This window comes from Chiloscyllium plagiosum, chromosome 34 (assembly GCF_004010195.1).
Source record: "Chiloscyllium plagiosum isolate BGI_BamShark_2017 chromosome 34, ASM401019v2, whole genome shotgun sequence".
NCBI lineage: Eukaryota > Metazoa > Chordata > Chondrichthyes > Orectolobiformes > Hemiscylliidae > Chiloscyllium > Chiloscyllium plagiosum.
The window spans coordinates 27,410,568-27,437,325 of NC_057743.1; the positions used below are offsets into that span (position 1 = coordinate 27,410,568).

The window sequence follows — 26,758 nt, forward strand, 5'->3', positions numbered from 1 at the left end:
AGTAGTTGTCCCAAAAATACTTCAAAATTATCTTCAAATTCATGAATATCCATTGTAGAAAATAGCTCAACTGTTAAAAAAAGTACTTTTATTCTTGCTGTATCTTACGTTTCTGGTCCAGCAATTGCCTTTCAGTTAGAACAGGTATTCTCTTTTTTGAAATAGCCTACATGTTCAGAAAAGACCATTTCTTCTTTTCGGTCATGTCTTTCATCTCTGGACATTGGTCTGGCTTCCATGGAGTCCTGTGCAGCTGAACTCAATTTTGTTTCAGAAAATCCTTAATCACAGTCCGCTGGTACATCTGGTTTGAAGCATATATGCTCTTCACTTCAACCTGTTGAATAGGTTGGATATTTTCATTCTCCTCCATGGATGTGTTTTTGGTGTCTTCACACCCTCCTCACTCATATTACTGGAAGAATGCTACTCACTCAGTACCACTCACTGGGATGGACATTCGTGCTTCAAGAGATAATAGAATGAAAGATTTTTTGGTGATGATAGGAATGGAAAATATTTTCACCAGTTCCTGCAAAGTTTCTAACTTCCTTCCTGTTGATGATATGAAACAATTCTATTGTACAAATGTCGGTAATTTTAATAGATCCTTTCTTCTTTTTGGGTTCTGCCATGAGTGGGATGCCCAGTTAAAGTTTCTACTGGTTGTCCTTTTACCAATTGGTCAACAACAGTTTGTTACTGAACCAGTTGTTCTCAGTGGCTACTGGAAGGACTTGATGCCACGTATGTATGCAGACTCAAAAGTGAGGAATGTTGATTGGGAAATATATACACATTCTCAATGCTTGCATGCTACTTGTGTTGCAGTGTTACTTGTATCATATCTTAGCAGTTGTTTCATCTGGACCATGTAATTTCATCTTCTGATTACCCTAACTTCTGCCTCTGTTCTTGTATCAGATTAAAATGAACAAAGTGTCTGTTGACATAAATACGCTCTGTGCAAGTCAATTCAGCTGAATCACTAAATTCCACTAGGAAAGCTTCTGCTACCTTTCTGAGAAAGTAAAAGCATTTAAACTGGGTATCTTTTCTAAAGGAGTCCACTGCACATATAACCTTTTCTTTGCAGCCTTGTGGTGTTCTAATCTGTACATCTTCTCAAAGCAACCTACTATTCTTCTAAAAGAACTTTAAAATCAGTTAAATAGTTTTATGGATATAATATTAATTTGTCATGGTCAGGCATTGCTTGTGTTTGTGAAGCTTTTGTTGTTCCATAAGGCTAACACTCTAAGTAACTGCTGTTTTGATTTTGATTTATTATGTGCCTCTTCAGATTGTCTGTGGCCATAAATTGTTGCTGTTTTGTGGTAGGCATGTTTTTCTCTCAGAATCTACCTATGAATTTATCTGGTATATGCTTACACCATTAACAGCTTGCTCCAAAGTTAAATCTTCCTTGGACTGTATGAAATCTGACAAAGACTCATTAGTAATTCCCAACAATGAAATTCTGAATTCAAAGCTCTATGGTCACAATTTTCCACTTATCTGTTATGATCATTTATGAAATAGCTATAGATTTCCCTGGAAACCCCTTCTGTTATATCTCACCCTTTCAAGATTTCTTGTTGTTCTCAGACTGAAGTCATATTAAAAGTTGTTAGAGCTTCAAAAATATTCTTGCCTTCTCTTATATTTTGGCAATTTCTAACATCACGGTGGCAATTTCTTACATCGGGGTGACACGGTGGCTCAGTGGTTAGCACTGCTGCCTCACAGCACCAGGGACCCAGGTTCAATTCCCATCTCAGGCAACTGTCTGTGTGGAGTTCGCACATTCTCCCCGTATCTGCATGGGTTTCCTCCAGGTGCTCCGGTTTCCTCCCACAGTCCAAAGATGTGCAGGTCAGGCGAATTGGCCATGCTAAATTGTCCAGAGTGTTAGGTGCATTAGTCAGGGGTAAATGTAGGGGAATGGGTATGGGTGGGTTGCACACTGTAGGTAATCCAATCTAATCTAATCTGCTATTGAATCCACTGAACACAACTGTGCATTAACTTAGTCAGCTTCAGACTTAGTATTTAAGTTTGAAGCAATTCTGTGGCTTGAGAATTGTCTTCTCCAAGATGTCCAATCTTGTGTTCTGTTTGGCCCATCTCTGACTTTCACATTTTAGGAAATATTATGTCCTCTTTTTTCTATTCTTAATTGTTTATTCATCTTCCTTTAAAGCAATTTTAAATATGTAGCATTTGGATTCTGTGTTGAATCTGCTTTCTTCAAGCTTGTTTTCTTATATTAAATCAATACTTTTTTAAATCAATTGTCTTAGAAAGATCTTTCATATTTTGTTAGAGAAATGTTACAGTTTCTTTTGTCTGCAAGCTGTTAAACTCTGTTTTGCAGTAATGCTGTCTAATATTCTTCTGAATGATCTTTAAAATCAGTTAAATAATAAAACTATATTGTGTTGCTTCTTTCAAGCTTTAAATTGTAATAAATAGCAATACTCTATGTCTACTGCTTATTGGGGATTCTCAATTTTTTTTTAATGATCAAAATAGTGGTTTCCTACTTTCTGGAGATTTCCTATTTCTTCACAGGCAAAATGGATATTTTTCACTTTTCACTGCTAAAGACATTTTTTCAAATGTTTCTGCAGCTGTGGCCTTAATAGACCCTTCCTGCCAAAATCAGGAAACCTTCTAAAAGTCAAAGTTATTCTTTCTTCTTTCATTTTCCATTAGACTCATTCTTAAGTCTTTTAAGTTTGTCTCTTTGTCCCCTTAAATAAACTCTGCAGGTTTTCCAGTATTATCACCCTTGTAAAAACTAATGTTCTGACCCTTGCACTGTCTAATGTAGCCATGCCTTGTGGAGTCTACCTCTGATGGCACAATGCCCGTTTTGAAGGGTAAGTGCTCACTTGCACTTTCTTTCCTATCCACTTTGGCCTTTTGCAGCTATATTGTAATTTTTGTTTCTCTCCCATGCCCTCAAAGATCTCTAACTTGACTTCAGAGCACCAAATTTCTCCCACAATGTCTCCATCATAAAGGTCTATGTCTCTTCCTGACGTAGCTAGCTATTTCCTAATCCATATTGTTACCAACTCAGAGGTGAAGGTTTTCTTCTGGAGTACAGCTTTCTCCAGGTTTCTCTGCCTTTGAGCACTGCTGAGTATTCTGGATGTAGGTTTGTTCGTTGAGCTGCAAGATTCATTTCCAGACATTTTGTCACCCTACTAGGTAACCTTTTCAGTGGGCCTCCAGGTGAAGCAATGTTCATGATTCCTGCTTTCTATTTACCATCACCAACCCAAAGAAACCCAAACATATAAATGAACCTCCCAGCTCAGCAAGCAAACCTACATCCAGAACCTCAACCTGAGCCATACATCTTCTCAAAACTCGCTAACTGCTGAGTATTTTCACCTTTCAGCCACTGACTGACCACATCTTCTAAAAAAGCTAATGTTATATAAGTGGTAAAATAGCTTTTCTTCTGACTTTTTCCCACCTGGATTGAAAGGATTCTCTCTACCATTCTTACCTTATGGTATTTCAGTATTGACATCCATTGCTGATCACCATGTCAAAGGGAGATGTTAGCTTAGTTGGCTGAACAGCTGGCTTGTGATGCAGAGTGACATCAACAGCACAGGTTCAATTTCTGCACCGGCTGAGGTTACCATAAAGATACCTCCTTTCCAACCTCTCCCCTCACCTGAGGTGTGATGACCCTCAGATTAAATCATCACGAGACATCTCTCTCTAATGATTTGAGCAGCGCTATGATCCTCTGGGACTAAGGCAACTGTACTGACTACACTGAGTACCAACTATTGCTGGCTTGTGGTTGGGGTAGTTCACTATGACCAATCCTTCTTAAATATGTTTGAAACAACCTGTTCACGTGTTATGACACAAGTCTGGAACATGTGAGACTTGAACCCAGATAGAGACACTACCACTGTGCCATAAGAGTCCTCTAACTTCCTTTCTATGCTGAATCCAAAGTCATGTCTAATTATCAGTGGTAGAGGATATACCACCAGAAAGTTTTTGAGAAGAGGTGCTTGCCTAACATAACAAGATGTAGTTTATTTTGTGATAGCAATCAGTACTAATAACATTAACTAGTTATGCAAAATTAGAACTATATGGAGCCAGTGATGACATTCTGTTTTCACTGGACCTCGTGATAGACAGCCTGATTTTCTACAAAAGACAACATTCACCTTTGCTCAGCTACTGTTCTCATCTTACATCTCCCACAGTTCACAAGTTGAGGGGAGGACAGGAGTTTAGTGGTAATACCTGTGTGGTTAAACAGCCTTTCGAATGTCCACTGGTTTGTTCATGCGCAAAGCATCCCTTCTGAGTAAGGAAATCAGTTTCCATAGCAACTAGCATCAGTGGAGAGAGAGAGAGAACTGTAAGTTACAAAGACAATTCATTGCCTTGCCATTATAGTGACAAAGTGCTGGTCTCTGGGCAACTGCTTTCTGGAATGTACTACTATGCAAACAGTGTTTGTTGGTAACATGGGTGTGATGACTCTGAAAATTAGAGCTCACTTTTATGTTTTTAAATAACATTGTGCAATTTTCTGATGTGCTAGAGGGAGATGTTAATTGCATTTTTTTTTCCTGAACTCAGCTACCAGATTGTATGTTGATTGCAATTGACTGAGAAGGTCCAGAACATTTGTTTCCAAAGCATCCTCCAGTGTAACCTTTCAAAGTCAAACTTTCTCTATGCTGGGGCTTGTAGGCAGGGTGACGTGCAAGACATTGTGTGCCTGGCACTGTCAGGAGGAAGGGGTTGAAAGGTGATTTTCCATTGGACAATAACAGAAATGAACACTTTATTTTAATACAGAAACATTAGAATTAAAACCAGGTCAGACTGAAGTCCTAGAATTTTTAGCAGTCTGTGATGACTTAATTAGGATTTGCATCAGTAACCATGGATATGGAAGGGGTTGAAAGGTGATTTTCCATTGGACAATAACAGAATTAAAACCAGGTCAGACTGAAGTCCTAGAATTTTTAGCAGTCTGTGATGACTTAATTAGGATTTGCATCAGTAACCATGGATATGGAAGGGAATGAATATACTCAGCTGGCATTTCCATTCTTGATGGTTACGCAGTAACATCACCTTCTGCTGGAAATTCAGTATCTGGTTGTTTTGTAAGGGTTGGATCAGATCCACTGTGACATAGGGTGGTAATGGCCTAGTGGTATTATTGCTAGACTATTAATCCAGAAACTCAGCTAATATTCTGGGGTCCGGGGTTCACATCCCACCACGGCAGATGGTGCAATTTGAATTAGAGGTCTACGGATGACCATGAAACCATTATCGATTGTTGGGGAAAATCGATCTGGATTCACTAATGTCCTTTGGGGAAGTAAATCCGTCATCCTTACTTATCATGGCCTACATGTGTCTCCTGACCCATAACAATGTGGTTGACTCTTAACTGCCCTCTTGGCAATTAGGGGTGGACAACAAATGCAGGCCTGGCCAGGATGCCTTCACCCCATGAGTGATTTTTTAAAAATTGTCCATAGATCCTTACACATTAATTTTAACCCCTAGAAAGAGGACCATACATAGTGCCTTCCATAACTACAGGACATCCCAAAGTGTTTCTCAGCCAATAAAGTAACTTTGTAATGTAGTCATTGGTGTAATGTAGAAGTGTGACAGATCATTTTCACAAAGTTTCCACAGTCAGCAATGTGGTAATGACCAGATAATCTGTTTTGGTGATGTTTATTGACAGTTTAACATAGGACTGGACACCGTTCTCATTTTCGTAAAGACCTAGTGGTAGCATGGTGACTCAGTGGCTAGCACTGCTGCCTCACAGCACCAAGAGCCTGGGTTTGATTCCAGCCTTGGGTGGCTGTCTGTGTGGAGTTTGCAAGTTCTCCCTGTGTCTGCGTGGGTTTCCTCCCAGAGTCCAAAGATATGCAGGTTAGGTGAATTGGTCATAGGAAATGTAGGGTTACGGGGATGGGTATGGGGTAGGTCTGAGTTGGATGCTGTTCGGAGGGCTGATTTAGACTTTTTGGGCCGAATGGCCTGCTCCCACTGCAGGGATTCTATGACAGTCATGGAAACTTTGCACCCACTCAGTTTCGTGTCTTATTTTGAGAGACATCATCTCTGATAGTGCAGTACTCCCTCATTTCTGTACCCAGATATCAGCTTTGAATTTGTTTTGTGCTGCTGAGAGATTTGAGCCCTCAGTCTCAGTCCATTGAGACACTCACCTCAAAAGCAGCAACCCATGGCTGATATTGTTTTCCCTTCCATGCTTGCAGGGATGAGGTTAGATGAGTTGAGGCTATTGTCGGCCTGACTAAAATCAGATAAGAAATTGAAAGTACTGTATTGCTTTTACAGTCTGCTCCTACAGCTAATGTTTCGATGTAGCAGGGTGAATGCCATTTGGCCCAGGATTTTCCTGGAAATGAACTTCTTCCCATCCTTCTTTATCTAACATGTCCCTATTTTCCCATTTTCCTTTTATTCAACTTCCCTTTAACCTCAAAAACCACCCAGCTGCTAATCCTTTTTCACTCGATGACTATCTTTGGTTTGGATTTCCCAAGTGTTTAGCCAGAGGAGCTTAATACTGTGATTGGGTACTTTTGTCTCAGTCCAATGTTAAACATTTAAAAGAACACTAAAGGAGGAGTCTCACATGCATCCCACACACAAGTGCTGAAAATTAAAAAGAAATGCTGAAAGGTTGAAACAACATAGATGGAATGAGAGGGACTTTGTGTGGAATTTAAGGTCAGCACAGACTATTTAGGCCAAATGGCCTGTTACTGTGTTGTGCATTCTACATGATTTCATGTAAGTGAACGCATGCACCAGTGCTATTCATCTCAACAACTCTTTTTTTGGTAGTGAGATACAAATTCTTTCCTGGATTGTTACTATCAATCTTACATGTATGGCTCCTAGTTTTGGTATGCCCCACAATGAGAAATACTTTGTTTATGTCTCTCCTGTCAAACCACTTCATAGAACTTACCAGGTCATCCCTTGGCCTCCTTTTCATGACAGTATACAGTCTTAGCCTGTTCGGCTTTATCTGATGAGTTATACCCACTCTGTTCTGGTATCATCCTTGTCTATCTTTATTGGAATTTCTCTAGTATCACTAAGTTTGTTTTCACTATTCTAATATGGAAACTGGAATTCTGCACAGTTCTCCAGTTGTGATCTACTGGAGGTTAGGATTCTGCTTAACAGCCATTGTGTAATGAATTGCAGCCTGATCTATTGTGTTTGTTTGCTGCCACTCGACACCTGGTTGGAGCTTTGCATGTTAATATTACTGCTTACCAGCTGGTTGGAGAGGGCGGGAGGCAAACTGTGAATCAGCTGCACTCTCTTGTTAGCCGAGCATGCAGAACTGTGTCCTTCAAGGTCATTGGAAAAAGAAAACCTCTCTTCATTCAGCTTCAGAACTGATATTACTGTTGAAATTAGTTCAGTGCCTGGGCAGTACTTCTTAAACCCCACGACCTTCACCACCTCGGGCAAGGGCAGTAGGGAATGGGAGCATTACCACCTCCAGGTACCCCACTCAAATCACACACCATTCTGACCTAGACAGATATCACTCTTACTTCACCATTGCTGGGCCATGATTCTGGAGTACCTTAACAACCACATGTCAGCACGTTCTCCACGTGGATTATGGGGACATTCAAGGAGAAGGCTACATGCAAACATTCTCAAGAGGCATCTGGGATGGGCAATAAATGCCATCCTTGCCAGTGACTCCCATTTTTCACAAATGAACAAAAACATCATCTTCTCAAAACTGTCTGAGAGGTAGAGGTTCCTTTGTGTGTGAGCAAATTGCTACAATGCCTCCCTGATGAGTCTGGATTACCAGGTACATTATTAGTATTTTAAAGGTTATTTTGATGGGTAGAATCTCAGAGTATCCGAGGAGGCATTTGACCCATTGTGCCTATGCCGACTCTCTGAAAGATCCGTCTCATTCTCTTTTGAATGTTACAATTTAATTTGCTTCCAGCAGCATTTTAGCCAGTGAATTCCAGATCGCAAGTATTTCCAGCTCTTTTGATCAAATCCATTAATCATCAGACAGGTGCAACAACCTAATGCAATCTACCTGGAACTGTCGCAGACTTTGTGGGGGATTGGGGTTGAAAGAAGTTATTTTTAGTTGTAAGAAAGGATGTTGACCTGCTGTGTTAAAGTTTGTTCTGTTTCCACAGGTGCTGTGAGACCAGCTGAGTGTTTCCAGCATTTTCAGTTACCTTGAGTGGGTTTGGTTACTTTATATGCAAATCCAATTCTTGTCTGCTTGCCTTGATAGCCAAAAAGACTAAATTTTGGGGTTTCCTTGTCTCCTCCAGAATCCTGACATCGTATTGGTCCATTACCTGAACGTGCCAGCCATAGAAGACTGTGGGAAGCCATGTGGTCCGATACTGTGCTCCATCAACACCGACAAAAAAGAGTGGGCCAAATGGTCAAAAGAGGAGCTGATCAGCCAACTTAAACCCATGTGTGAGTGTCAGTTTCAGCATCACTGAATTCTTGTACATTTGGAAATAGGGTTGCCAACCTTTCAAGATTGCTCTGGATGTTTTGAGAATTAAAGATGAAAACAAAACTAGGTACAAAATTATAAAGATGTTAATAATTATGCTCTATATGTAATTTTCATTGAATAATTTTGTTTTGCTGGTTATAAAAATACGCTACAAGAAAAAAAATGCTGCTTGTCTAAAAATCAAAAGTCATCCAATTAAGTAATGAAGAAGCTGTTGACTTTCTGCTTGGATGAGAAGGCAGTTTCCCTGAAGACTAGTAACTGCTAGAGAGGAATGGGCAATATAACAGAAAGTCATGTGATGAAACCTCCAGGAATGTACCCAATCTGAGTTGGCAACCCTAGTCAAGGAGATAAAACTTGAAACATGTGCCAGTGAGAAGCATGCTCGCTTTTGAGTCAGGAAGTTAAGAGTTCATACCCCACTGCAGATATTGAGCATGATGTCCTAAGTTGAAAATCCAGTGCAGTGCTGATGATGTGCTGCACTGTCAGAGATACCATCATCTATATCTGAGACTGTAACCAGAGGGTGATGTGCCCATTAGTTGTTGAGGTTTAGTTCAGGAATTTTGTGGCGTTATTTTGACAAGCAGGGAAATGCCTGTTATTCTGGTACAAATTCTACCTGTAACAGACACGACTGGGGGAAGAAAAGCAATCTTGTCGTTTGCTGTTTGCGGTTCTTGTGATGCCCACACCCCAAGAATGATTTTTTTGTAGAAAATGGGCAATGTAGCGGGAGGGTAAACGACGCTCATGGATTTGAACACCAGCAAGAATCACAACAGGAAGGAAGACAACTGCTAGAAAAAGGAGAGATGATAAAATGGATAAAAGAAAACATTCGCTGTACAGAATGAGTGTTATAGTTTCCTAGCGGGAGTCTTTGAAAAAAAATGTGGTGAGGGAAGGAACAGCACAGAACAAAAAATGCAGCAAAACAGCAAGTAGCTTAATGTCCTGTGATGCTACGCACCATTTGCAGCCTTGTAATAACGCACAACTGTCCTGAACTGCTATGTAAAGCATTCCTTTGTGAAACCAGTTTAATGAAAATTCCGAGAGGGTGGGGAGAAATAAATACTTGGATTCCATAGGAGATTGCAAAAAAGTGAATTGGGGCACAGGACCAGAGACAGCTAGTCGCCGCTTTTAACATGAGCGATTTGTAAAAGCAACGAGGGAGGTGACAGAAAATGTAATTCGAAATGGGTCCGGGCTTACTCACCAGTGCATTGTGCATCCTTTTTCCATCTGGCCCCTTTGCTTACAGCCGACCATGCTGCACGCCTGCCATCTCGTGGACTCTCAGTATTATTACTGAGACGAGCCAAGTGCAAAAGCGTGTATTCACACAACTGTCAGTGCTAGCCAACTCTCTGGGGGGGCGGGCAACCACTTGATGAAAGAGCAGCGCTCTGAATGCTAGTGCTTCCAATTAAACCTGTTGGACTATAACCTGGTGTTGTGTGATTTTTAACTCTGTCCAATCTTGAAACTTTGAAATCAGGCAAACATGGAGATGCTCAACTGAATGAGCAATATTTTCTATTGAGAAAAAGCAGAGTGAAGGGCTAATATCCAGGGTGCCTTAAACACCAAAATTAAAGGTAAAAGAGGGTCTAATCAAAAGAGCAATGACTGAATGTGACTGAGTGTCATATGAAAGCACAGCAGATTGAGGGAGCTGAGGAGTTGCTGGGACAGAATGAGCTGGAAACCAAGACAAATCATTTCCACAAAAGAAAGAAAGAGGAGTTTGTGGGATGTCTCTTTCACACTTAGGAGGAACACCAAGAGGTGGATCCCAAACATGTGATCAATAACTATATAGATGAAAGAAAAATACTTTGCATTGATATTTCACTATTCCCAATTTAAGACAGCTCAGTGATCTTTACAACTAGTGAAGTACTTCAGAGGTGTTGATACACTTGTTGGAAGCATGGCAGAGAAACTGAACACGGCAAGCTACCACAAACAGCAATGTGATAATGACCAGTCTGTTTTATTAAGGGTCACACATTTGTTTAGGACATGAGGAGAATCCTGTTTTGTGATCTTTTATGTGCTTAGACAAATTAAGCTCAGTTTGACATTGCATCCAAAAGTCATGTGATGAGGGCCCTGATGTGGACCATGGTTTTGATGTATGATAGGTGGTGAGGTAGTATATTGGAAGTTAGGATCAGGGCAGAGAGCTCAACATTGCAGATTATGTGTTCAAGGGACACTGCAAAGAGGAGGCCCCAGAGGCCTATGAAATGGACATTGGTGGACTTACACTGCGAGCAAAATGTCAAACAGTATGGTAGGCAATTTCTTCCTGACAATGCTGCCCCTTTAAGCAGAAACAGCAACAAAAAAAATGAACCTGACATTTACTATCGACCTTGTCTCCATGGAGATGAGCAGAGAATGTCAAAACTTGTCAGAAATGTAATAGAATGAAAACAACAGAAAAATATAAATGCATTAATACTTGCTGCATGTGGCTCTCAGGATAATATTGCTGTTTCTCTTGGTTGCTCGATATCTCAACTCTCCCGCCCCATGATTGATTCCATTACACGGGCCCTTGATTTGAACCCATGCAGTGGTGAGGATTGTACTCTCTGTACAATACCAGTACTGAGTGTGAGGCCAGTGAAGGTGAGTTGACCTAATGAGAGTGGGAGACACACAGCAGCAGAATATTTTCTCTTACCCTGAACTCACCCCAACCACCACCTTACCTGACCTCAACCCCATTCCCGACTCTCTCACCTTTGATCAAAACAATTAATTAATTACAGTGGATCATCGCAGTTTCAAATAGGACAGTAACAGAATAAATTATTACATTTATGATAATTGAGGGCTTTTCTTTGAAGTATGAGTATGTGTAATTTAGGACTTATTTCAAAAATATTCATTCTTATGATATAGTTATGCTGTTAGGGTTGGCATTTATTGCTCACTCCTTATTGTCCTGAGATGGTGATGGTGAACAATCTTCTTGAACCACCACATTCTGTTTGGAGACATTGTTTCCATAATGCTGTTTGGGGGGATTTCCAGGATTTGAAATTCGCAATGATGAGGGAATGGCAATTTGTTTCCAATTAAGGATAGTGTGACTGATGGGATCTTAGAGGTGATGGTGTTTCCATGCATCTACCCTTCCAGTTAATGGAAGTTGAACAGCTTTCAAGCATCTAACTCTTAAATAAAGACTTATAATTCAGAGGGTAGCAACCTACAATAGTTGTAACAATGATCCATGCTCCTGCAGGTGATCTCATCTGCTTCATTGAATTCCCAGTCTTAGTTGGGGGTAAAGGGTGAAGTTCTTACATTCTTCCAGCTGGGCTGACCAACAGTTAGTCTTTGAACGAGATGTTTTGGCTTCAGTCTTTGACCAGTATTGTGGGAAGCAGGCAACCAAAGAGTTCCTGCTTATTGGGTGGTGGGTGATGTTCTGTCATTCTGATTCCGAGAAAGGCCTGGTTTTCAGGACTAAAATCCTGTTTCCTTATTATCACAATAGTGCTTGACCAGAGTGTATGAGCCTGCCTACACTCACTATCCTGCAAAACTTGTATTTGTATAGCAACTTTAATACAGTATAGATACCCAAGAGATTTCAGAACAGTGTAGTCAACATAATCCAGCCAACAAAAGGAAATATTAGGACAGGAGACCAAAACTTTGATCAAAGAGGCAGATAACATATATTCTTAAAGGAGAAAAAGAGAGGGAGAGAGTTAAGGAGGGAATTCCAGAGCTTCGGGCTTGGCAATAGAAGGCATGGTCATCAATGATGGAATGAAGGAAGTGGGAAATGGACAAGTGGCCAGAATTGAACTAGACTCACCAGGAGGACTAGCCATTTCAGGGAGAGCAACCTGTAAAACGTTACCCCAGCCATAGTTAGCAAGAGGGGAAAAATAAGCTTTATTTTTGCTGCATAGAAACGGGCCCCTCAGGGAAACACTCCAGACCAGTCCAGTTAATTTTCCACGGAGCAACCTTTCTGCAGCTGGCCCAATTATCCAGTGCTCTTAAAACAATGACGAGCCAGGACTGGGTAACAAATTCTGTTACTGACTCCTGTACAGTCACCCCACACTTGTTTTACTGAATATTCAGAATCAAAGGAAGTCAGCAGTATAGTCCTTTATTAAACTCCAGGGCAGGAGACACCAAGCCACACAGTAACCAGGTCTAATGTCAGTCCAATAATTGCCTTTCCTCACTGATGTCAGTGGAATATATGCTTGCTGTGGTCTCTGATGCACCTCACTTAAAACTGTTATCTGCCTAGGGTCAGCCTGCAGAAAAGGACAAGAGAGAAATTATTCAGTGAAACCATTTTGACGCGAGGTTTTTTTTTAGGTTAATTTCATAACTGACAAATCAGCCAACTAGGGATTTCAGCCTCAGCTGATACAGATTTTGCTGGCAGATCCATCATTGCCTGGACTATAAATGTTTTCTATTTCTCTCTCACAATTATTGGAGTTCAGGTAGAGCAGCCTATTCCTTATAAGAGAAAGGAGAGGGAGTGAAAGGGAATTCAACTGGTGCCTCAGTGACATAGGACTGCATCTTGAGCAGGAAGCTCTTTTTCCTTGCATCTCATAAAGGGACCCTTTTTTAACTGGGCAGAGAATGTTTTCCATGCCCCTGCTGGGAAGGGTTGCACAGCTTCAGGGTCCCTGCTAAAATGCGTAAGCAAGCAATATTGTTCAAGTCAGAACCTAGGCATAGGTTTCAGTGCCTTCCTCAGTGGAACATGCCCATAACTGAGATTGCTTTTTCCTTCCGTTAAGTAAAGGGTAAAGGATTAAGTATTAAGAGTTGTGGAATCAAGGAGAATAGATGGAATTAAAGGACAGATGAACTCATGATTTAATTAATGAGTGGAATTGGGTTTAAAGAGTTGAATGGTCAACTGTTGCCTAACTGACAGATCGATTGTTTGGGTGAAGGAATGCAAGAGCTGCTAGCATCCATTGAAATCTACCCCAGCATGTATCTTCACTTTGAGGAAATGGGGACAAAACATTGGGATGAGCTGTCATGAAATTTGACGGGTGGCACATTCTGATTCTGGCATGTGCCATTTAAATGTCAGGCAACTCAGACATTTTTTGTTCGCCAAAGCTCTGAACTGGTAGCAATCCAGCAGCACCAGAGCCTTTCGCAGCATCAATAGATTTTTTAATTTGGAATTCACAAATATTTGAAACAAAGACAATTTTAGTAAACTGAAGCACTGGATGTGAATTCTGTCCACGGCACATCCAGACAGGAGAAAGCTGCATTTCCTTCATTTCTGGAGGTTTGTGTTTTGGCACAGTTTAGTGTTAAGGGATGGGCAGGGAAAGAGGTATCAACATTTTGCACCAAAACAAGTGAAGGTTATGCAATCCTCAGACTCTAATCTGTCCTCTACAGGATCTCAAAACTATCAAGCATCTCATCTCCCCTTGTTTCCCCATTGCGTACAGTCTACAGCTGTTTGAGATCTTTGGAGTTGATAGCTGCTTTGGACGCCTAACCACATATGGAAACAATCTCATCTCTGACCCGGAAGATAGTTGGTTTAAGTGACACTCCAAGACCTAAGCATGCAATCTAGGCTGTTACTCAGGTTACTGAGGGAATGCTACGCTGTTGGAAGAGTCACCTTTCAGCTGAAACCCTGTCTGCCCTTTCAGATGGATGTTAAAACCCATAGTTCTATTTTAGTAGAGTCTTTTTTATTTGTCAATTCTGCCATATACAACTGAAACAGTTAAAATCGAGACAGCGTTCCTCCAGTACTGAGGGTACCACATGAAGAAAAGGAGTGGATTTTGACCTGTATCCTGGCCATTATTTATCCCTGAATGGTCACTAAAATATATATCTGGTCATTATCACATTGCTGCTTGTCCCAGTTGGTGACCATCTTTTCTACCACAGAGACTGCATTTTAGAAGCACTTCATCAGCTGTGAAGCCTTTGGAACACACTGAGGTCAAGTTTTTTCTTTTAGGGCCACAACAAGATCAGGAAATTTTAAAATTAAGTGAATAATTCATTGACCATCTGCTTAACCAAATCCTGACATAGAAAAATAGCTGATCTGAAATCAACAGAGGAAAGTCTCAATCTCCTCTGACTCTCCTTCACACCTTTTCCAGCAGAGTCACTAGATAATGAGCAGGAGCAGAAATTGTAGGCAACATTGTTTCTTTCTCTTTACTCATTTATTATCACCACCGTTAACTGAAGCCTCAAACTGTCAATCATTAAGTAACTCCGGAAATTGGATCTGAGATCTTTTCTGGTCAAATGGCTTCATTTCCAGTGAAGACTAAGGATTGTAGCTTCCTGTCTTAGCCGTACTAGTTGCATTGAATTATGTGAAATATATAGCACAGTAGCAAGCCATTCAGCCCATCTGGTCTATGCCTTCTCCCACCCTTTCTGATCTTGCTCTATGCTTCTTTCTATTTTTCACTAATGATTTTAAGATCTTCCACTCAGCTATCGTCACCTCTTGGCGAAAGAAGTTTCTCCTGAAATCGCTGTTGGATTTATGAAGGACTATCTTACACTTCTAAATTCCTAATTTTGGATACCCCACTTGTGGAAACAGGATCAATCACATTCTTTGCTAATCTTCTGTCTGATCCTCATTCAGCTATCTCTCTGTGAGAGAAAACAGCCCAACCTGCTCAACCTTTCCTGAGGTCTAGTCTAATGTCAATAAAATATTATTGCACCTTCTCCAGAGTCTCTATATCCTTTTCATAATCTGAAGCTAGAACTGTTCACAACTGTTCAAGATTCTAGACTGGATTAGACTAGATTCCCTACAGTGTGGAAACAAGCCCTTCAGCCCAACAAGTCCACACTGACCCTCCGAAAAATAACCCACTCAGACTCATTTCCCTCTGACTAATGCACCTAACACAATGGGCAATTTAGAATGGCCAATTCACCTAACCTGCACATCTTTGGACTGTGGGAGGAAACTGGAGCACCCGGAGGAAACCCACGCAGACACGGGGAGAACGTGCAAAGTCCTCACAGACAATTCTAATACTAGCTTAGCGTAACTTCTCTATTCTTCAGTTTTGTTGTTCTACAAAGGAACTTGAGTTCTTTTTGTTTGTTTTTATTGCCTTATTAACCTGTACTTCTTCTTTTAGAGATTTGTGGTTTCTCTTCCTCATTTAGCTACCTAGGGCAGATTTTCACGGAGTCAGAATGGGTTAGATATCATTTTTTACTTGCGGGGAAGTGGATGGGATGTGACTCACACTGGGGGAGCTCTTAAACGTTTTGAATCGTTTCATTGAATGTACATTTTTTCACTTTAGCCAGAGATGAGTACGAGCTGTATCAGATTGCTCGGATTTTTTCTTCATCTCTGCGGGGCTCCTGAGGTCTGCCATGTCAGATTTTGGGTGTTGGGTTTTGAAATTTTCATAGTAGGGATATGAAGGGTCATGGAAGGACGGTGAGGGCATGGAAATGGCAGAGAGATATGGGAGGATATATCAGGTGGAGGGCGTGATTTGGCATGGAGGTGGCATGAGAGTAGCTGGGGTTGTGAGGGGTGAGAGTTAGAGGGATTAAGAGCATTTAACAGAAACAGCCCAAAGTTCCAAAGAACCAAGGTAGGCATTCTAACCACATGAGGCACTCTCCCACCCCTGGTACTGCCTAGAATCTGCTTGCGACAGAGTCATGCCCCCTGCCTCCTTGGTGTGAAAATTGAGCCTTTTATGCCAAGGTGATGCTGCCTATTTGGGAAATTTCCTGACTTGAACTATTTGCCTCGTTTTCCCAGGTGAATATGGCCTTCTTATTTTTCCGATAAAAATGTACCACCTCACACCCATCTATATTGAAATTCATTTGCCAGTTAAACAGCCATTCTGCAACACCTCTGCCCTACCCCCCCACCCCATTTCAGTGTCCTCTGTAAATTATGAAATTGTATTGCCAATTCCCTAGTTGAAATTGCTCATGTCTGAATAATATACAACAGAAGTCCCTGTACTGCTTGTTATAGAACACCACATCCCACCATTCACCCATCTGAGGAATTACCCTTAATTCCCAATGTCCCACTTTCTGTTTTGTAGGCAGCTTGCTGTCAACTCAGTTAATAGACAGGGCAGGTGGGAGTGATGAGTGGGTAGGGGAAGGATACAGTTTGTACTTGGCCACCATTGACATCTTGAAGGAACCCTGAGTTGTACCAGCAGCATTTAATAAATCTCAACAGGAGCGATGTACAGCAATCCAATCCAGGGCTCCAAACACGACTAAACACGGCATTCTCAGCAGGGTTTGAGTAAGTCGCAGATAATCTATTATTCATGAACATTCGTATTTATAGTTCATTGCTCCTTTATTTGATAGAAAAAATGAGCAGAAAATCCCAGACTGTCTCTATATTCATAAATTAATACCAAAAATGTGTTTGAATTTTTCGTGCTCCATTGATCTCTCCGCATGTGCTGTTGTGTCTCCTATTTATTATTTATCCATCTCCCTTGTGATTTTTTTGAATGGTTTTGTTCTCCTTTTTCTGACCTTCCATGACCTCTACCCCACCACTGCCACTCTCCTCTGGTTGGTTGCTCAGCCTTCAATGCTTCACTCAAGTGGTTATCAAGTGAGGATGGCCTGGTTGTTTGACTCTGGAAGCCACCACAGCAGTGTTTATTTCTGTCTTCCTGTGTAATATGCACACACAAACCTACTAGCAGGAACCCCGGCTGATAAACCTCTCTTCATCCTGAGCATCACAAATCATGAGGTGATCCCAGTTAGGCTCCGTAGAGACTAGCAACTGAACAAGACCCACTTGATTTGGACCTACGTCAGGCATTGCTTAACCTCCACCATCAACCCATTAGCCTTGCCCCACATTGTTCAACAGACTTCTGGCCTTCAAATATGTAGCCTCACACGTGAAGCACAAACACAGGAGAGATAGCAAATAGCAGCAATCACCTGCTGGATATGACCATTCCCATAAGGCACGAGTCTTGTGTCTAATTCTGCTGGTGAAAGTACTGCTGGGAGAGAAGCATTTTTTTTAATCAGTAAGTTCTTAATCCTTTGAAATATATTGTCTGAAATGATGGTGGAAGAAACTTCATCTGCAGAGTTCAAAAGGAATTAAACAAATACTTGAAAAAGGGAAAAAAAGCAGGGCTATGGGGGAAATGAGACTATTTGTACAGCTTTTTCAAAGAGCTAAAACAGGCACGATGGGCTGAATAGTCAGCTTTTGTGCTGGTAAATGATGAATAAATTATGAGAAGAAGGACATGAGCAAAGTCTCAGAACAGAGACTTCTCTTTCATATTTTCAGAGGTGATTGTGGATGTGAGAAAGGGAGGGGAAAGGAAGAGTGGTCGCTTAGACGAGGTACCAGTTTCAGATGCCATTCCCAAAATATAGGGTGCACTATGACCTTCAAAAGAGGAAGGAGAGGGAGAGTGTTAATAAATATGTTCTTGCAGTACAACCTGTACACAAGGAAAACCAGGGCAGTTTCAGAAAGGGAGTCCCTCGGTGATATGTTTCCTTTGACCTGTGTAGTTAAATTTAGAGCAGCTATTAGCAGGAGCTGTGTATACTCGAAGGGTAAATGGAAATATACTGCGGGAAGCTTCCCCTAATTGCCTGCCCTAGTGGGTTATTGGAGCATACCAGGGATATGTGTAGATAGGCCCATTACCAATCAATATCCAGGCTGTGGCCCCACACTATTTGCTATTCAGCGCAAACAGCTTACAGACTCATCTTGGAGGGTGATTTTCTTTTTAATATGAATCTTTTTTTGAAAAAATAAGACAATTTGCATATTGTACATGCCAAGGAACTCAAAGAAATTTGCATGCAACACCCAGAGGCTTGTGCCTGCAATCTGTCACCCTTCACTGAGTTTAATTCTATAACCTTCTCAGAAGCCAGACAGTTTGCTCCCAATGTATTGCAATCAGTTTGTCTGCACAGACGGCATCAGCATAACCTTCATTCAACTCAACCAGCTCCACAAACTTTCAATTTAATGGTAAATAGAATTGATTTTTTTTATTATTTCAGACAAAAGAGAAAAATAAGGTTCTGTCCCTCAACGCCTCATTTCCATTCTCGCAGTGTATGGCAGTACAGTCATTCTCCTGAATGTCTTTAAATCAAAATTTGGACACAGCAAAGTACTATTTATGGCAATATGATAATGGTTCGATAATCTGCCTTTGTATTATTGGTTAAGAGATAAATATTAGCCAGGTCATATGGTTAACTCCCTGGCTTTTCCTTGAAATAGTGGCCATGGAATGTTTTACTTACACTTGAGAGTGAAGATGGGGCCTCACGTTAACATCTTATCTAAAAGCACAGTACTCTGACAGTGCAACGTGCACCCTGTGTGGCACTGGTCTGTGAAGCTAGCTTACCGGCTAGTTTGCAGTGTGGGCTTCAAACTACAGCCTTCTGCCAGAGAGGTCAGAATGCTACTAACAGAGATCTTGATGACTAAAGAGACAGGTGGCAGTTAGCAAATATTCTCTGAAATTGCAGACCATTGGTGGGACAACAGAGTAAAGTGGCATATATTGGCATGAGGGTTTGTATAGGAAATGCATCATATGTGTATAGCTGGATGGAAGGAATATATACTACATCATTTCCTTTATTCATTCACATGATGAGGGCATTGCTGGCTAGGCAGCATTTATTGCCCACCCCTGATTGCCGAAGGGCAGTTAAGAGTCAACCACATTGTTGTGGGTTTGGAGTCACATGTAGGCCAGACCAGGTAGGCTGGCAGTTTCCCTCCCTAAAGGACATTAGTGAACCAGATGGGATTTTCCAACAAGCAGCAATGGGTTCTTGGTCATCGTTAGACTCTTAATTCCAGATATTTATTGAGTTCAAATTGCACCATCTGCTGTGGCAGGATGCGAACCTGGGTCCCCTGAACATTATCTGGGTCTCTGTGTTAAACATCCAGTGATAATACCACTAGGCCATTGCTTTCCTCATTTATGTGCAGGGCAAATATACTGAATGGCTGTGAGTTATATTAAAAGCCCATCTCTAGGTGGTGCAAAGAGCACACGTGCACAAGGGAAAGCTGATATCATTTGTAATTGATGAAAGTGCTTACAAGCACGGGAACTAGAGGCAATGCCACAAATCCAGCACTTCAGCCCCTTTTCCACATTTCAACAGGGCCTAAGCTTTCCTGCCATTAGGACAAAGTAAATAAACAATCCCCTAGATCCCCTCATTGTTAATTTCTGCAGATCTGTGGATGCAGTCCCACACTGATGTGATGCTGTTGTCAGATACTGTTTGCACACATATACCCTGGGGCCACAGTGGCACTGATCACTGCTGAATGAAACCATCTTCTGTTCACTGATTCAATAACACCCATAGGTGATGTTGAGGAAGGCAGTCCATATGCAGTCTTTGCCCCATTATAAAAGCTGAGGGGACAGGGATAAACCATGAATTCACCAATCTCCCCACAAAAATCAATGGAAACTTAGCCCATTTCACCCTCATTACAGTTTGTTTGCAATTATGTTGCTATCCATCCTTTTAAATTTACGCTTTCTGCAATCTAAAATACTAGTATTTGCTTTCAGTGTCTCTGCCAACGAAGGGTAAATTTAAACTGGGACAATCTGCCTGTGCACTGGCACTGATGTCGTTCCACGTGTCATGTGGAACTTGAAGCTTGTCACGGCCAACTGATGCCATAGTCCTGTGTATGCTTGTGTGGGAATGATGCCCATTTTGTTTTGCAGATAACTATTCCGATATCGTACACCAATTTTATGTACAGGAAAATATATTGGACACAGTGTGTGTAAAGGGGCAATATGTAGGACATAGACTATGTGTAGGGGAAATATTTAGGACACAGTCAGATTTAGGTGCGATGAGTTACCAGCACAGAACAAGGATTCAGATTTGGGATCTCCCTAGTCTGATAAACGTGAGTATCAAATTGCATTATGGTTACTGGTATAGCTTTATGAAGTGAAACCATTTCCTAACCAAGATACAATCTGTGTAATCTCCTAGCCGATACCCTTGTGCAATGCACTGGCAGCCTGAGGCATGGAGTGAGCTATGCCTGTATCATATCTCTGAATCACAGATGCTGGTACATAAGACTTAATTGAGTTGTGACAGTAAGAGAAACCGGGATATGTTGAAAGTACACTATTGTATCTCTTTACTCATCTTATTTGCTCTGTCTGTTATGCAGTTCCCAGTAAAGTGTAAAGGGGCACATAACAAGACCCAGATATATTGGAAGCACTACATAAATGCACAATTCTGTTGTAGATTTCCAAACAGACCAGGAGGAAGTGAGGGAGTTTAAATTGGCAGGTATAAGCTCCCTGTTGCAGTGTAAAGGGTTTAAGATTTATATTCCATTTCAACAGCTATTTTTCATCCGTCAACAGGATATGCATTTTATATACTCTGATTGGATAGTTTAGCCAGCGGGGACTAATCTCAGAAAGAGTCGTGAATTTTTAGCACATGATTTGAGTTTGAGACTGTATCACTGACAATACATCTCCATGAACTGCTTGCCTATCCCCTCCTCCAAGCCAATATCATGTTGGAGACTGCATAACAGAGCAAACTACATTAGTGAAGACAATGTGCTATATCAGTGGTGTACTTTCACCTTCCTCCTGCTTCTCATACTCTCACAGCTCAATTGAGTTTTATTTTGTTTGTGTGTTCTATATCCCCTCCTCCAATTTGTTGCTTTTCACTCTCACATCTCTGCTTCTCTCTTAATACACTATGGTGCATGGTTTCCCAGGCGTCTGCTAACTCCCTGGTCCTTCAAAAAACAATTATTTCTCAGGATTCTCATTTCAGCCAGGAGCCAGACAGGCCAATGAGTTAGACTTTGCATAGAATTACATGAATTATACAGTGAAGGATGAGCACATTTTGGCTATCAGGTCAATGCTGATCTTTATGCTTTACATGAGCCTCCCTCCACCTTTGTTCATCACAATCTATCAGCACAGTTTATTACATGTTTACCCCTCATATGCTTATCTAACTTTCCCTCAAATATGACTATCCTCTCCACCTTGACTACTCCTTGTGGGAAGTGTGTTTCATATTCTAGCCACTCTGAGAAAAGGTGTTTCTCCTGAGTGGATTTATTGTGACTATCTTTCATCACTGGTTTTGGCTTTCCTCCCATAGTGTAAATGCCTTCTACACATCAACTTTGTCAAACCTTTTTTATAATTTAATCTTCCATTTGTTTCTGTGAGTCACTTTTAATAGCCTAATAAAAAGGGGCATGGAACTTCAATTTAGTCTGATGGATTGAACATCCTGTCTCAGGTGGGAAAGCTAGCATGCTTCTTGTGCATTGAATTAGTGCACACATAGGCAGTGTCATCAGCTGGAGGAAATAAGAGTTCTGGGGCTCGGAGCTTAAGATGCAGCTGGAGTCACTACAGCACATCCTTGAGACTGTGCATTTTGTAGATGACATGAAGCTGGTCACCCTGCAGTTTAAAAGAGTGCAGGTTGGATTAATCCCAGCTGATGTTATTCCAGGACATGTCAGATCCTAGGCAGAATTTTATTATAAAAAAAAGATAAAATGCAATAAATCAAGCTATTTACATATAACACAACTTGAAATATTTCAAAACTTAGAGTAAAATACAATATTCCATCTATTCCAATGGTATCTCTTTACAGTACTCAAACACCAGAGAGAATTCCCTTCTCTATCATGTCTATAGGTTTGACTGCACTGCTGTTCTCAATTTCTGGTCTTGAGAGTCTGATGGCCTTTTCATTCAGTATTCACAAAACTGAGCCTAGACTTTCTCAGTTTCAAATAACCCCTTCAGGGTTTTAATGAAACACTTCCTATTTGGAACTTTCAAACTAAAATCATACACTGAAGTAGCATATTTCCTAACTTGTCTGAACTAACTCCTTTGTCCAGGAGAAACCGCTTTCTACATCAACTGCAACCAAAAGGTTTTCAAACTATGGATGTTTCCTTCTAACTGAAAGCTGGCTAATGTTTTTTCAATGTTTACTTTGCTTGTAAAACTTAATCAGTGCAAACAAATTCTCATCAGCAATCAAGGAAATTTCTTTCTCATCCCATTTTTTCAAAAAAAACTCAGACCCAAAATACTGACAAGCTAATCATTAAGCCCCTTAAACACACAGACCAAAACCCCATTTATCACTAGTTCAAAATCCAAACTCTGAAATAAATTATATTAAATACATATATAAATCACACATCTTACATTACAAAGTACAGAGGAAATAGCCAAATGCCATATAGGGAAGAAAATCAGACAGGCAATGCAGGTGTACCCTGTTTGCATTTTGCTCTTTACCTTGTATTTAGTTCTGAATAGTGATGAAGTCAAAGATTCCTCTGGGAGCACAGGTAGAGCCAAGTCTTCAAGTCATGGGTTCCTCAACTACACTGTGATGGAGAGAAAAGGTGTCCTGGAAGGATCAAGGATGGAATATATTTGGTGACAGTTAAATTGAGCCATTGTACTACGAAGTATTCCACAGGACACCAAATAGGAAAAATGCAGAGAAGCAAATCTGGAGTGAAAGTGCAGAGATGGAAGAACTACAAAATATATTTGAATGTGCAAGAAAATCTCCATGGTTAACTAAGGAAATTAGGGACAGTATCAGATTGAAAGAAATTGTGATAAATCCTGCAAATATTCACAGCAGCACAGAAGACTGGGAAAGCTTTAGAAACCGTCAAATTATGGCTAAAAAAATGAAGAGAAAAACTGAAGAAATATAAAGGAATATAAAAAATGTAAAAACAGAGCCTTCATGCCTTAAAAGTGAGACTGGGGATTAATAATACGAAACAAAGACAAGGTAGAAACTTGGAATCAGTGTTTTGTGTCTCTGGAAGATACAAAACATATCCTTAGATTAGGGGAAAAGAAGGGAACAGAAGGGCGGAAGAAAAAGCTCTTTGAGAATGGAACAAGCAGGGTGAGGAAGGGGGTATCAGTAAATGTAGTGTTTTGGATTTCCAAAAGGTATTCTGTAGGGTGATACATGTAAGTGATATGTTATTGTAGATTGGGGAGTCAATGAACATGAAACAGTCAAGATAAATTAATCTTTTTTGGATTGCAGCTTATGGTCTGCCACAGGGCCAGTGCTGGGTAATGTTTGCTCTAGCAGTGTGGTTGCACATCAACTGTGAGGTTCTACACATACCAACGCATTGGCTTTTCTTCTAGAAGCTACACAGAGACCTTGATGATCCACAGAGTGGAAATAAGCTTGTACGGAACATTGGATCTGGGACCTCAATTATTTACAATCTGTATTAATGATTTGGATTAAGAGCCAGATTGGATCGTAGTCATATTTGCTGATGATAGATAGGGCAGCAAATGTGAGATGACATAGAGAGGCTGCAAAGGTTAACTGAGTGGGCAAAGATTTAGTGTAAAATGTGGGAAAATGTGAGGTGACTTACTTTGGCAAGAAAAACAGAATGTCATTAAAATTGAGAGACAATGCAGCTTTCAGCAGTGCAGAGGGATCCTGTGCATGAATCACTGTGAGCAGGTACAAAAAGTAATTGAAAAGACAAATTGAATGTTGACCTTTATTGAGAGGAATGGACTATGACAAAAGAGAATTCTTGTTCCAACTGTATGGGACATTGGTAACATCACACTGGAGTGCAGTTTCAGTCTCCTTACTTAAGGAGGGATGCGCTTGCATTGGAGACAATTCAGAGAAGCTTCACTAGGCTGACAGCTGCAATGGTGGTGCTGCCTCACAAGGAAACATTGAGCAGATGAGCAGTTTGAGCAGCTCATTGAAGTTTAGAAAAATGTGAGGTGATCTTATATAAACCTGGAGGATTCAAGGAACTTGACAGAGCAGATGCTGAGATGGTGTTTCCCATTATGAGGGAATCTAGAATGAGGCAGCACACTTTAAAACTCAGCTGCCTCCCATTTAAGATGGGGATGAAGAAGAATTTATTTCTCAGAGCGTTGTTAAGTTTTGGAATTGTCTTCCCCAAATAGTAGTGGAAGTTGGGTCATTAAATATCTTTAAATTTGAGTTAATTTTTAATGTCACAGCAGTCAAGGGTTGTGAGGGACAGGCAGGGGAAGGGAGTTAAGGCCACAATCAGAATAGCCTTGATCTTGTTGAATGGCAGAGCGTCTGCTCTATTCTTCCTATTTCTTAAGATCATATGAACTGTAAATTCATGATAACAAGAGACTTAAATTAACGTAATAAAAGCAGGGTGAGTAATAACATAAAGGGCAGAGGGGGGGAGAATTTGTGAAGTGTGTTCAGGAAAATTTTCTTGGAAAAAGAAAGCAGATATTTTGCTTCTATATTAATAGGTGATTCCAGTGTCAATAGAGAAACATCTAGGGAAGTGAGCATGGTATCATAAGGTTGATGTCAACTATGGTAAAGGACAAGGAGTATCGAGAATGAGATATGTTTCTTGGAGGTCAATCATCTCAGCTCTAAGACATTGCTACAGGACTTGCTCAGTGTAGATATTTTCCAATCAACATGTTCAGAGATGTTATCCCTGGAGCAAGTGGGACTTGAACCCAAACCTCCTGCTTCAAATATTGGGACATTACCACTGCACCATGAGAGCCCACTCCCTCAGGGTTGTGTCCTCGGCCCAACTACATTCAGCTCCTTCATCAATGACCTTCCCTTTATCATAGAGATGTTCGCCAATGATTGCACCATGTTCAGCACAATTTGCAATTTCACAGTAACCAAAGCTGTTGAGATCTATTTTATAATAAGACCTGGACAATATCCAAGTTTGGACTGATAAGTGACAAGTAACATTCGTATCACACAAGTGCCAGACAGTGAACATTTCAAATGGGAGACAATCTAATCTTTGCCCCTTGACATTAAGTGACATTAACATTGCTGAATCCTCATGATCAATATCCTAGGATTTTACCATTGTCCAGAAACTGAACTGGACTAGCCATAAAAATACTTTGGCTACAAGAACAGGTCAGAGGCTAGGAATCCTGCAGCGAGTAACTCACCTCCTGAATCCACAAAGCCTGTCCACCATCTACAAGACAGGTCAGAAGTATGATAACATACTCCCCACTTGCCTGGATGGGTGCAGCTCCAACAACACTCAAGAAGCTTGACACATAACAGGACAAAGCAAGCATCCTGCTTGACTGCTCCCAAATCCACAAACATTCATTCATTCCACCACTAGTACCCAGTAGCAGCAATATGCACCATCTACAAGATGCACTGCAGAGATTCACTAGAGATCCTTTGGCAACACCTTCCAAACCTACAACCATTACTATCTAAAAGGCCAAAGGCTGCAGATACATGCAAACACCAACACCTGCAAGTTCCCCTCCAAGCCACACACCATCCTACTTGGAAATATATCATCATTTCTTCACTGTTGCTGGGTTAAAATCCTGGAACTCCCGCCATAATGGCATTGTGGATGAACCTACACCAAATGGACTGCAGTAGTTTAAGAAGGCAGCTCATCACCACCTGCTCAAGGGCAACTAGGGATGACAGCGCCAGAGACCCGGGTTGAATTCCCGCCTCAGACGACTGACTGTGTGGAGTTTGCACATTCTCCCCGTGTCTGTGTGGGTTTCCTCCGGATGCTCCGGTTTCCTCCCACAGTCCAAAGATGTGCAGGTCAGGTGAATTGGCCATGCTAAATTGCCCGTAGTGTTAGGTAAGGGGTGGATGTAGGGGTATGGGTGGGTTACGCTTCGGCGGGGCGGTGTGGACTTGTTGGGCCAAAGGGCCTGTTTCCACACTGTAAGTAATCTAATCTAATCTAATCTAATAAATTTTGGCTAGCTAGCAATGCCCACATCCTGTGGATGAATGATTAAAATATTAAAAAAATGTGGTGGCTGTGGATTTCAAATGTGTTTGTTACTATGCCACAATAAATTTGCCAGCAAAAGTTGACTCTTGTTGAATAAAACAGTCGTTGACAGCATAGAAACAAACATGGCTGTGTTATAGGAGGGAGAGAGTAGTAATGAGCACTTGCTTTTTGGACAAGAG

General features: G+C 41.0%; 1 protein-coding gene across 7 annotated transcripts in view; it reads left to right on the top strand.

Annotated features, from left to right (window-relative positions):
• camta1a (calmodulin binding transcription activator 1a) overlaps positions 1 to 26,758 on the top strand; it is a 1,208,107-nt gene that overhangs the window by 1,055,308 nt on the left and 126,041 nt on the right. For 6 of the 7 annotated variants that reach the window (XM_043675994.1, XM_043675992.1, XM_043675993.1 and 3 more), the window contains exon 1: positions 8,481 to 8,550. In XM_043675994.1, the coding sequence (XP_043531929.1) occupies positions 8,547 to 8,550 (4 nt within the window). In that variant the 5' untranslated portion in view covers positions 8,481 to 8,546. Of the gene's footprint in view, positions 1 to 8,396; positions 8,551 to 26,758 lie in introns of those variants that run through there. The other variant, XM_043675998.1, reaches the window with a different exon arrangement.